At 49.0% G+C, this 13,361-nt stretch overlaps 1 protein-coding gene across 1 annotated transcript in view; it reads right to left on the bottom strand.

Annotated features, from left to right (window-relative positions):
• Positions 1–2,988: 2,988 nt before the first annotated feature.
• The window catches only part of LOC119108164 (uncharacterized), an 86,638-nt gene continuing 76,265 nt past the window's right edge, over positions 2,989–13,361 (bottom strand). The window contains exons 5-6 of the mRNA XM_037231743.1: positions 13,018–13,165; positions 2,989–4,678 (exon numbers count right to left, since the gene is read on the bottom strand). Coding sequence (XP_037087638.1) covers positions 4,502–4,678; positions 13,018–13,165 — 325 coding nt within the window. The 3' untranslated portion in view covers positions 2,989–4,501. The remainder of the gene's footprint in view (positions 4,679–13,017; positions 13,166–13,361) is intronic.

Raw genomic sequence — 13,361 nt, 5'->3', positions numbered from 1 at the left:
TTCCAAGTCGACTGCAGTTTTTCAGATAATCATAGATGCGTCAAAAATCGTCTCGTTTGATCATTTCTGTATTCGCACATTCCTCAACCGTGACCTCTGCCGATATGAACGACACAAGCCACCTGCAACAGCACATCACATCTGCGAAGACCAAAATAAGTAAATTATCAGTAAAACATTTAAATTCAGCATGGATGTTTTGTAGACAACAGGCGTTCTCGCAAAAATTCATGCTAGCAGACCTGTTCTTTATTTCGCTTCACTAGGATCGATTCTGGGTCGGAATAAGAGCTTAATGAGTTGAATCCGAATCTTATCCAAAGCGGCTATTGGAAACAAATTCAGCATGACAACGGCATAGATTGAACTGATGAACCTGATGACGAATCTGATTCCGTATCCGGGTCTGGTCTTGTACACGACATTTGAAAGGCTTTCGGCTCCTGGGTTTTCGGCGTTATGAGTTGAAATTTCATATGCTGAAATAAAGGCCTTCAGTATACAAGAAGGTACTAGTTAAACGACGTTGTGATGCTAACTAACAGTTATATAATCAGTATGGTCAATCACGTTATTGATGATCGTTGATGATAGTTATTGATGATCGCTATTAATCATTACACTGCCCTTTACACAGTACCTTCTGGTAAATTGAAGGTACCCAACATAAGAGCTGTCAGGTCGTAATGACAGGCCTTTGTTGAAACTAGAGCAGTGAGTAAATAATTATACAAGGATGTGTTATATAGCACATGTACGCAGGAGTGAAAACAGTTTCCGATTTGCCGGATATGATCGGCGACAAAAACTGACACTTTTGCGGGCCAGCTGGAGACAAAAATGCAAAAATACGAACACATTTCAATAGACCAGACCTTTTTACAACTTACTATCCCAGCCAAATGAATTTCAAAGCTTAGTATTGGTCTGAGCTCGCCTACACCTGCAGCGTGAGCAAATGTAGAACACATGCCGAAACGCTGATGCTTCGCTGTATGAGGAAATTGAGCCATAAGACACTGTCAAGCAAAGTAGCTTTAATCAGGATAGTTTTTTGCAGGTGCCAAAATATACTACAACCTGCTATATCAGTGTTGACGTCACAGATCAGCGGTGGCACAGTGTTTTTCCAATGCCCCCCAGATCAATGCTTTTCACAGACTTTTTCGGCCAAGATTCATTTTGCATACTAAACAGCATGAAATAACAAATATGTAGGCTGATTTCTAGTTGTAAGGATCCATGCTGGCTGCATCATCTTGCCACGAACTTGACCAGTTTGCTACGCAGCGTTTTAAGTGTCATTTGAGACCGATGGGCTCGAACGCTCGCCAGGCGGTGATGCGTTGGATTCAGTGCAAGGATTTAGGCTGCTGTTAGTTGTGTTCATGTCGTGAGATGCTGATTGGCTAGAAGAACGTAGCCAATCGTCAGATTTTTGTAATGTAATAGCATTAAAAAGCCCTGCCGATCTTGGAAGATGATTGTTTGTGGATACCTGAGATGAAGCTGCATAGGTAAACGGAGGACGTTGGAGCGACACATGTCAAAGATTCATCCGAGGCTTTCTGCTGCTTAGAGTATCGGCGGCTTTGAGGTAAGAGACTGAGCACCTCTGTTGTAGGCCTCTCATATTGCTCGTTTCACCTCCGGCTTATCCTATTGATCGGTGGACGGGCGTGAGATGAAATGCTTTTTATCCTATTGCATATGGCGCTGAATGAAGGTTGTAAGAGGTGTTCAAAAATGTCATTTGTACCTGTTGCTACCAAAATCGCATGCGTTTTGCTCTAAAAGATCGGGATCATGTTAGAAAGTGTGAGTTCTGCACCGGAAATAATTCTGCGAAGATAGGGAAGGTTGCCTGCGCGCTCAGCTGATTGCATGATGATGTCACAAAACCAAAGGTGACGTTGTTGTCAGGTGTTCGTAAAACCATGTTGCGGGTAAGTATAGATCTACAGGGATGCAGCTTTGCAAAATGGGTAGGGATGGGGGATGGATAGTGGGGAAGGGGTCAAGGCAAAATGACTGAGTCTGTCTCCAAAATGCACTCAAAATAGGTTTTTCTCCACAGATTCGACCCACTGTCTTTTCACAGTTGGGAGCAGGGTTGCAGTTTCTCGAATTACTTGAGGGGGGCCTAGCCCTAAATTTGTGATTAATGAGGAATAGTGCTTAAAAATGATAAATGAAAATAGGAACGTACATCCGTGGTTAGGAGACAAAAGCCCCTCCCCTTATCTGAATAGGACACTACAAGCTTCCAAGTTGGTTACGTTAAGCATGCCTTTATCTGATAAGTTTATTATTTAACCCCCAACTAACATTCAGTGCTTGATGGCCAGCATATGATACTTGAGTGCAAATTCATTTCTGAAACAAAAATGGCTGTTGGTCATGCCGCATTGCAGTGAATTTGTCTTGGTTTTGCGGTTTATTGCATTCAGAGTGATATTGCAACGGCTTCTGAAGGATTCGGCTCCAGATGACAATGTAGGCGGTTCCAAATTTCGTCAGTGACAAAACACGCACTTTTCTCACCTCTGCGTGTACCCGCACGTGTACATGTGCACAAGAGAGCGTGTGTTTTTAAGGTGTAACTGTATTCCAACGGGTATCATAGCGTCTCAGGTGGTTGCAATTTATCGCAGAATGCTAAGCTATCACCTTAGGGCTGTACGAGAGAACAGAAGCGAAATTAGCATGCATGTGTTGTCTAACAAGGAATGTTTTCATACATGAATGAAAGAAACATGTAAGATAACTTGAGGCCATCAACAAGCGCACTATCATAAGAGAAGTCAGTCTGCCTGTCAAACTGCGATATTATTGGGTGCCTAACACAGCTATCCAAACGCCACCTTCTGCATCCCACCACCTCCGCAAATACTTCCCAACTATCCTGTTGCATTCAATGTTATCACGTACTGGCTGGTTTCCGCCTTGCGCAGCACGCAGTCAATCGTGTAAGCGCCCCATGCGTTTGGGGTGAATTCTTTTGTGAGTCAGCCAAGGATGATTAAGGCAAAATAGACTTATGATGCTTTCGCACACTATGTGAATCAATTTCCAGTTCAGTTCTGATCGATAAATTTCCAATTCAATTCTGAACAATGTACCCGAATCCCTATCTGTTTATGTTCACAACAGAATCCGTTCCGCAATGAGGTTCAGTTCTACTGGAGTCAAGCACAAGTTTGCACTCACCAAATAGCTGGTTTGGCCTCAGCGACAAGCAATTTAAGATATATTTCACCACATGCAGCTCGCCTGCACACACACACCACGCCCACAAATGTGACACATCCATCACGAAGCTTTCCAACGCTACCCGAACCAGATATGTGTGCTGGCGGCACCTGCCGGGAGGCCAGACAACATGCCTAACCGCGTCAGAACGATGCCGTCGATATGTGTCGGAAGCATACGGTGAATGATGCAAGGAAGCGTTTCCAATTGATCGCAAACGGGCGTGCGCATAACACTTTGATCACGGGTGTATGGCCGACCGGTCGGAAGCACTCTGCGGCACAACAGCGATCTTGAAAACCGCGGCCAGCTCACAACTACGAACGGAAAAGTTCATCCAATCAAGCACTCTGCAGCGAATCAGTCACTTAAGAGACGCTGTGTACGCTTGCATAAATCGAACCATGCATGCTTTCTGAAGGGCTTCCTGTAATATGTTGGAGAACAACTACAGCTGTGTCATTGTCGCGATTGACATCGAAGTGCGACTTGACCTCTCCACATAAGTATAACCACTCCCAAAATCCGACGCTGGAGCCGTCCCTGTCGCCACTGCACTAACATACTGCTTCCTACTGCATCTTCGATACTCTATCGGCATTTTAACCGACAACAAAGAATCCAGTTCAGAGTCTGATCGGAGGGAGAACTAGACGGAGACTTATGTCATCGGCGGCCATCATGGCTCCAGGTGATCCATTACATGATGCCACTGTCTACCAGTGAGAGGTCGTCCAAAAGCCAACTCGCAGCATGTGCCGGAGGTACGCACTAGCATCAGGCGTGGTGTGCAAACGATTAACAGACAACGAACACTCCCGTATCATCCTGTAGAAGAGCACGAGTGTATTTCCAGCAAACAGCTGACCACTTATGACTGCCAGTCTACCTCAGATCGTCTTCGATTGAGAAGCTTTAGTCCTCCGCAGATCCACGTTATAGGAGTACCGGCAACCCCCTCAAGGATTTTTGTGCGCAAAACAGAGATTCTCCCCTTTCTGTAAGCAGCGCAGTAGCGTTTGTTTGAATAAGCCTCTTCAGGGCCACGCAGCGACTTTGGTTGTGACCTCCCTGACCTCCCACAACGCCCTGTTAGCGAGTGCAGGCCCCCAGCCTCTCAGGACCACCCTCCGGGTCGGATTCGACCGTCCTCGGCAGACCCCTGCGGAAAGGTTAGTGATGCTCCTCAGAACGGCCGGAGTGGAGCCGCCGGTCCCCTGGCCGGCTGTAGGAGCAGCGCCGTCTGCGCTCAGACGCACTCGCCGCCGGGCTCCTGTTCGCAGGTAAGCAGATGCTGGTCGACGGCGGCCGACTTCTCATCGTAGATGAGCAGCGGCCGGCGGTCGGTGCAGCCGGAGTGTCGGCGCCGGTACAGGTTGGCGCCGATCAGCACCAGAATGATGGCCACGTAGAACACCACCACGATCTGCGGACGGGGGCGCGGCCGGTGGGTGACGCCGAACTGATGACCGTCAGACACGGGAGCGATCAGAGCGCGCGGCTAGCAGAGCGGGGGAGGGGGAGAGCGCGGCACGCTAGCTAACGCCGAACTGGTGGCCACGAGACACGGAGCGATTGGAGCGCGCAAGGCCAGCTATGTGTGTGTAGGGGGGGGGGGGGGCGTAGTGATGAGCAGAACGGGATGGTGGGGGTGGGGTGGGGGGCGTTGTGGTGCTTGCCTCCCTCCTGCCCTCCTATCTTGTGCAGACGCATACAGAATAAATGCATTCTTATCCTTGGATTCAACTGCTTTTACTGAGTAAGAATATAAGGTGCGAAGGACCGAAGGGTTCGCTGCTTGCATTATGAAGGCCTTAATTAACTAGTGACAGATAAGGTATCAATTAAAAGCTAATGTAATTGTCGCCATGTCCCATGAAATGTTCAGCGGTCTGAATTAGGACCCCAGTCAGGAGCTTAATAACCAAGATTCCTGGCCATGACACCATCTCGACCAAGAGCTTCACAACGGAAATGACCGACTCTCTGATGGGCTCAGCCAGGAGTGCGATAACTCGAAGCAATTAATCATAATAAATAACGGATAATAATCCTGGTCGGCAGTGTGATAATTCCGATCACTGACCTGACGATGGTCCTGACAGGCTTTGTAACAACTCCGATTAATGATATGATGACTGTCCACACTGACAGAGCACGATAGCTACAAGCCATGACCTAACGGCCGCCGCGGGGCAGCTCAGCCGTTGGACCTGCTGATCGTGCTGACTGTGAGGTGACAGCCGGAGTAGGGACGGGTCTGCCGCGCTGGCACCGCGCCGGCTGGGCTGACACACCGGCCTGGCGTGCCGAGCTTGACCTGGCCGGGCCCTCAGCGCGTGCAATCAGCCGGAGTGGGCGCTGGCCCACGTCCGGCCGGATTGGTCCTGACGGGCGGCCGACTGCCACACAGCCCCGTGTCAAACAGGCGAGTTAGTCGATGGCTCACGAACAGCTAGCCTACTAACGATGGCTCATGTGGTCTTCGTCGGGGCCGTGATATACTGGCATGGCGCTGTTTTGGAGCGAGACATAACCAGCGTGACGAGCGCTGGGTAAAGTTGGCACCTTCTTGACTCAGCGCCCGGTTGAAACGCACAGGTCTGACGGGCTGGGCCACGCCTGTGCTTGTTCTGCTAGCGATGCACTGTTCTCAATGATAGCGCACGAAACAATGCTCACGGGATAGTCATGCATATCCCTAGCATAGCACCAAACAATGCTCACGGGATAGTCCAAAGGCAGTAATACCATCACCCTCGTTGCATCCGACAAATGACGAAGTTGTTTGCCAAACTCAGTCAGCCAAATGTTCTGCCAGTCTCCTTAGTCCGTGTTGCACCTTCGGCCAGTAATGTGTACAAGCCTGCTCAGTATTGCGCACAGACGAAGAAAAACGCAAAATTTAGGCAAGACAGTTTTAAAAGGCGTGTTCCGCAAACACCATTCGTCCTTGAATGGAATGGAGTTCAAATCCATTGTTAAGATACGTATCGTGCCAGGTTTCCAACCACGTGCATGCGGAGTGAACCGGTCAAGTGGTCTCAAACCCTACAGAGGTTGGTAAGAACTCGCTCTGTCCACAGAACCTTACTTTGGGAAGAGTATCTTTGCAGTGAAGAGCAGAGAATTGGGAGCGTCAGAAGTGTTTTTTTTCTCAGATCACATTGGATCTATTCTGCGTCAATGACTAAAAACCAACATTTTTGGGACGGAACGCTTCCAAATCGATACCCAACGCAAGACGCAGTAGCGCATAACAGCAAGGGCCGCCTGCCACCTATGTGCGATTTATCGGTGCTCATCGTACCAAAATACCGGCAACTAGCCAACTTGGTGCAGATCTTTGGTCCTAGACATACCAACTCGCTGCAAACACCTTAAAGCATTGAGAGTCCCACTGTCCTTATTTAGGGACGTGTCTGAAACCACAACGGTCTGCACGGCCGTCCAAAAGGTTATCTAGCAGGGTTTCATGCTGGTACGCGGCTTAATAACGCCTCACAATAAATAATTCGTTCCGGCTTTTCACAGGCGTGTTCTAAACCTGCTATGTTGCCGAATCAGTCCCGTGCCACTGAATGGACCAGATGTGCTACCATGCAGCGGAGACCAGATGTGCTACCTTGCAGCAATGCAAAGCTCGATGCAGATGCCGTTCGCTTGCGTGCAGTGCGCACAAATCAGACCTCCGCTTTCCAGTCCCCTTTTAAAACGTATGCCCATGCCGTGGTTTGTCGCCTGTCGACCTGACATCTGCGCAATATGGCATTTCAGTTTTCTTGCTAGCACCCGCTGTGGCTTGCGGTCTTGATAAAAACGGTCGACATATTTTAAGCATGATCGACAACCAGAAGAATGTCCTGTCCTCCTTTATCAAAACTTCTCGTATGGTGTTCTGCAACACCTGATTGAGCCTTACTGCCGTCAATGAGCAGTGGACTGATTGAAACACGCTTTATTTCAGCCGCATGTCCACTGTAGTCTCTCCCGAAATCGATTGTAGTCATGTCAAAGCTCTGAGTTCCGCTACCACCGGCGTTCAGACAACTTTGAGCGTCTGAAGCCCAGTTGAAGTGGTCGATTGCAGCGGCAGCTGCTGTATCTCGCGCTCAATATCTGACAGCGGCCAAGACTGCGCTCCGGACACGCTGGAGTTGCGATCTCTTGGATCGATGGCATCCGAGCTCGCGGGTCAGCTTACACAGTGTGCTGCCTTACCAGCGAAAGCCGTGGTGGTAGACGGGTCCTTTATGTCCGGCGGACTCAAGACGCCTTAAACCCATGATGGGTTACCGATCATGGTTTCGTCCGTCTTTAGCGCATCTGTGCGTCTTATATATGCCATGAGGATTTGCATTTGACGGCTTGCTCTTTCACAAAGTCCATCTCAACCGGAAATGAAGTGGTCAAAGTGGTTTCATGGCCCATGAGCAGTCTCTTCTGCGTGAAAAAAGGCACTTCTCTTGGTCTCTTTCGTTTGCGCGTCTCCAGCAGAGATCGCATCGATGCAGGCCATCCCTGGATTTGTCTCGGATGCGCTTTATTCAGATTGCGCGAATGCCCCATTCTCGTTGGTAAAGTTCACGAAAGATTACGCCTGAATCACCTACATATTGGCTCCACGGCTTAATAATTATCATGATGATTCCCTTTGCTTGCGATCTCCAAAATAAGTCAAATGATACAGACTGCTATAGATAGGTCACCTAGGTCAGTACAGCGGCCTTGTTTGTGAACTTCGCTGACAGTGATTATATGATACAAGCTGTTACAACAAGGTCACATTATATTAGAACGGTCATCTTGTGCACTGCCGGTCGAGCCCTAACTGCTTTGAGCTACACGCCACGTTTTAAACATCAGTGTCCATTACCAGCATCAGCATCAATCATCTTGTGAAACTGGGCATAAGATGGTCTAGATGGCCAAGACCTTTTTCCAAAGTCTCATTAACTTCTGCCTTTCACATCCAAACTCAGCCGAAGTTCATGAGGCTCTTCACTGGCTGGTTAGTTGTAGTGAAAGGCGCTAAGAGTGCTCTTGTCTGCTTCTTGCGAGCTAAGAGTGCTTTCGTCAGCTTGAGTCTACTGATGTTGACGAGGGATGCTCTTTCCCAATCCATTCATCTGTGACTGGAAGCAAATGTATGAACTTACATCTCCTTTGCAGTCTGCAGGAAAGCCAAGTCACTGCGCCAGCTCGTCTCCCGAGCAGTGGTCTACGAGCTGCGTTGGACCACTAAGCATGTTTGACCCCACAGACGGCGCGCTGGACATTTTTTTACAGAAAAGGAGAACATTGAAGACATTGTGTAGAAAAGCAGACTAGAAGGCGGAATTAATTGTCATCAGATAGTTGGCGGAATCGATGGATATTTTTGGGCTTGATCCCAAAGGTCCCATCGATAACAGGTTCGATCGTCCTCAACGTGCCAAACATCCTGCCGGCCGACTGCCTGGCGTGCAGGGTTATGCCACCTGGGATCACCGCTGGAATGGATGCCGTCAGCTGGAGCCGGAGCCGGATACTTCATTGGCCAAAGCAGGCTCTTGCTTGAGTTCCACACTCGAGGAAAACCAACAGTGCGTGATCTATGATACATTTACCGCACCAGCCCAGTCACTACGTCGCTGAGGATACGAATGCGGTTGCGGATGGCAAAATTTTGCTTAATTTTACCAAGCAATAAATTGCACAACGTTGAAACACAATATTGCCCGCGTGCCTATAATGCAAATGTGGCTGATTTTCCACAAGCATTCAACTTCTCAGAGGTTGCTTTGAAGATTTGGCCTTCCGAATTTACGTGCGGTTTAGTTACTAGGGGTTCTCTCCACCAAAACATTGGCAGCGGTATGAAACACTGCACCGTACTTGCCTGATCCATACCAGGCTGCAATGTTGCTAAGGACTTTCTCTTCACATCGTAATAATTCCTTTAATTTCTGACCTTATTGTGGGCGACTTGGGAGGTGAATAGCAACTTGCGTCACTCGCATTGTCAACATTTGGGTCGCCCACACTACGGCGGAATACATCGTTAAATGCTGACATGCCTATGGTTTGGTGTTCGATGAAATTCAAAAAGTTTCATGAGCATCCCCTACTCGCTCTGGGGATACTGAAACTCAACAGAATTTTGGTTGGCCAGGTCCTTCCAGTATGCCAGCTTTCAGGTCGAAGTGTAACCATTGACGTGTGCACGTGCGCAAGTATATCAGACGGTTATGGTTTGATCCACAAAAACATGTTTCTCAGATGCCTTCCCAATACCTCAAGGTTTTCCATTTTAATGAACGTTTCACGGAATTCTTGCAGCAGGTTCCTTCCTACCAATGCCAAGAAACGTATCTTCATCAACATAAATCTACTTTGGTTGTATCCACCTGCGGCCAACGTATTTGTTTTGTAGATGTACGACTAGATCGCAATTGTCAGATGATGTGAGCGCTTACAGTAGCTGCATTTCCATAAAAATCTGCAAAGCATTCCAATTAACTGGATTCCATGCGAGCTATGCTTTGTGACAAGACCTCCGCCCGCCGGAGCCAACTCGACGGCATTTCCACGCGGGTGGAGAGTTCGTGGGACTTGATGTAAACTGATGGCTGCTGGTTTCTGTCAGCTTTTAAGCAAAACAACGCTGTTAAAGCCGTGCCCAGCTTTCGGTCTGAAATTTAGTGAAAACGAAAACGATTTAAGCACAACGTTGGGCCTGGAGCATACTCTGGATTACCCTGGTACACTTTCTGCCACGGAGAGTGATACCAGTGTCCCCCATCCATTGCAACATATGTATTTCATAGCTTCCGAGGGCGGAGGTCTTCCTTGAAATACAGTTACTGTGGTAAATGACTGGCTGTGGCGACTGGAGAACGACCCCCCGGGTGGCCATTACGGGAAGTACGTGCAGCTCACACACGACACAGGCACACTACAGCAATGATAAATTCGAGTCGAATGCAGCTGAATGATGCAATGCGTACCTGTAAATCAGTTTTGCAGTTTACAGTTGTGCAGTTAAGCCCTTCATTTTCTGGCATCCAGCTCACCCTTTTCCTTATGGGATGTATCATTTATATGCATATGCTAACATATGCGGAAGGCCAAATTCTGCCACCCTCCTTCTCCTCCGAGACGACAAGACTATTTGTCCAATTTTGATAGCATAAACGCCACTTGATTTTTCTTAACAGGATACATACAGTGGTGTTTCAAGACTTTTTATTTTTTATAAATTTGATCCGAACCCTTTGAATGGATGGACTTCTGGGATCCGCACTCACGCTAAGCTATGCTTGTTGTGTGAGCCCTGACCCCCACCATCCGATCGCGCAATTCCAGGTAACAGCAGAATTTAGTGGCGAAAGCTTAACGTGCCGCAATGCTCGGCACGGTCCGTCCTGCCCTCTGACGTCAACTGACCTTTAGTGCGACCGCTGCCACCGGCCGCAGGCCATACCTGTCAAGGGGAAATAGCGAGCGTCCTAAAGCGACTCGAACCCATCCTGCCACGGGTGAGTGGATCGGAAGGCAAGCGCTCTAACCAACTGAGCCACCGGGACGGACTGAGCCGTATTGACCAGATAAACAATATGAATGCGTCAGTTGCCTCAACCAACCTCATTAGCTCGCTATTTGGTAGATCGAGAACCCCTGAATACGCTACCCTATGATTTTATGCCGTTTCACATATTTTTCATCCGTCCACGTTTCCTCATTCCATATTGGGTAAATGTAAAGCACCACGCAATGGTGAAATAAGGCCAGCATGCAGAGGCCTACTGTGGAGCTACACAAGCGACGCGTGACGTTTTAAGGCCCAGGGATGCGCAGAGATAAGGCAAATCGCAACGGAAAGCTGAAAAAAAACAAGTAACTATGATTTCCAGACGGCATGATAAGTGCATACGGCCTTGTAGACAGCTTACGCCTTTAGTTTGCCTTTGAATACGAAAAAGGTATACCGTTCGCTTTTACTTTCATTTGGGCCCATGCAGCGAACCGGCCCGCAAAAACAAGCTCACGGAGACGCCAGTAGTATTTTTTTGTTTGCGAAGTCTGACATAATACGTGTACAATGGAAACCTTTAAGATATGTCGTATGTGTGTTATGTGTTATATATGGTATGTGGTCGCAATGTGTTATATATGGTATGCGTGGAAACAGGAAAAAATGCAGGTGGTGCACAGTGTGTTTTTTTTCATTTTGCAGCACCAAGTGCACGCCTGCAAGAAAATTGGTGTGCCTACGCGGTGGTTATGATATATATGGTCGAAACAAAGAATCTGCAATATTTCCTTGACCCCAAATGTTGCCGTTTTGTAATCTGGACATTAGCACACAGGTGGCATTATCTCTGTACTCTGGTTGTAAAGGGGGCATTGTCCATCCAGCAGGCAGATGATGCAGTTCATCTGACATAGGCCGAAAATGCGCGTCTGACATCAAATACATGTCGGATCTTCATTTACCCAGTGATGGACCATTACCTATGCTATCGGAAGATAGATATGATGGTGATAGATATGATGATGAAGATGATATGATCTCAGTCTAATGTGTTCACTTTTCAGTGTGTGTCGGAGGAGTCCAATCCATCCTCGCAACGGAGCTCCGAAATGCGGTCCCCCACATCCTGAGCAGGAGATAGCGTAGCACGCACATTAATTGTCCAGCTCCAGACAGGAAATTTCGCAGACATTCGCAGGACATCTTCGCTGAACATCTTCATTGTGACACGTGCCCAGTGAAGACCATCTATAACACTTGCGAGGGGCCGAAGTATTGATTTCCTCTCGTCCACTGACGAAGCAGCGCACTGGCTGTGTCGCCATATGGTTCGGGGTTCGATTCCCTCACGTGCGATCCACGCCTTCAGTGTTTGCTAGGCGAGCCAGCCACATCATTTAGCTGAGACGATGTACGCGATGCGCTCCTTTATATCCAAAACGCAGGGATAACACAATGAGCGTGGTGCAGCGTTGTTAGCAAGACTTTACAAGTCCCGCAAGGCTGGTCATGGCTCCATAGCTCTTTCCAATTCAAAATAATATTGACTAGCCGGGGGAAATCATTGCAGAGTATTTTGTAGTAGCTTCCGAAGGTGGCTAAGCCCGGCGAAGTCATTGCATAGTATTTTAGAGTAGCTTCCATAGGGTCTTCCCTTACGCACCCCGTGAGCGCACCGTAAGCACGGTGACGCGAGGATAAGTCGGTCATCGTACAGTAACGGCAGGCGCGCATCCGTTATCCGCGCGTGTCGCGATTCAGTTCAGCACCTTATGGCAGCACAAAACAACGCATCGGCAGGAGCGTATGAGGCAGGCACTTCTGCCGGTGATCAGTGTTCTATGAGCATAACGTACACAAGCGCTCTCGCGAAGGCATTGTGCAGTTTGTAAGGGCAGTGTCCCGGTGGCAGCGCCGCTGACTCCTTGGGATTTAGTTAAGATCGTAGCTTTTCCGGCCGTTAGTGGCCATGTCAAGATTAGGGGATGAAGGAGAGTGGACAGTGGTTAGGCAAGACAAGTACTGAAAGTTCACCACAGAGACTTCGCGTGCACACTTGCATAGGGACCACTCTGCGACGTGTGTGCGGGTGTTGGGACAGGTCCCCGCCAGGGGCACCCCTCGTCCTCGCATGGCTGGTGCATGCGGCCCGCTCCAGAACAACGAGCCGCTGCGAGATGCAGGATAAAGTGTGCATGAGGAAAAGATGAACGCAATGCGCCGCCGATCCGTGCATGCCGCATGCTCACCGACACGTAGAGCACGGCGTCCAGTGACCCGGCCTGTCGCTGCATCATCAGCACGTGACTGGGCGCCGAAAACGAGTGGGTCAGCGCCTCCTGAGAGACGCGCGGGTTGATGACGTCATCGCAGTCCTGGCCGTCAGCCCGCGGCAATCTGCAACGGCGGGACGCGTGAGGGGACGTTCGGAGGGGCGCTGAGACGGGTGACGTCACCGCGGTCATGGCCGTCGCTCCAGGGCAGCCTACAAAGCTGCGGCTTGTGGGGCACGCTCGGAGGGCGCTGAACGGGTCGGGTGGCATCAGTCAAGTTGGGGCACGAATTGTCGGCGTTCGCCATCATCAGGTGGGCA

The sequence above is a fragment of the Pollicipes pollicipes genome, unplaced genomic scaffold (genome assembly GCF_011947565.3).
Source record: "Pollicipes pollicipes isolate AB1234 unplaced genomic scaffold, Ppol_2.1 Scaffold_6686;HRSCAF=7923_pilon_pilon_pilon, whole genome shotgun sequence".
Classification (NCBI taxonomy): domain Eukaryota; kingdom Metazoa; phylum Arthropoda; class Thecostraca; order Pollicipedomorpha; family Pollicipedidae; genus Pollicipes; species Pollicipes pollicipes.
This window is presented reverse-complemented; position numbering and strand designations above follow the sequence as displayed.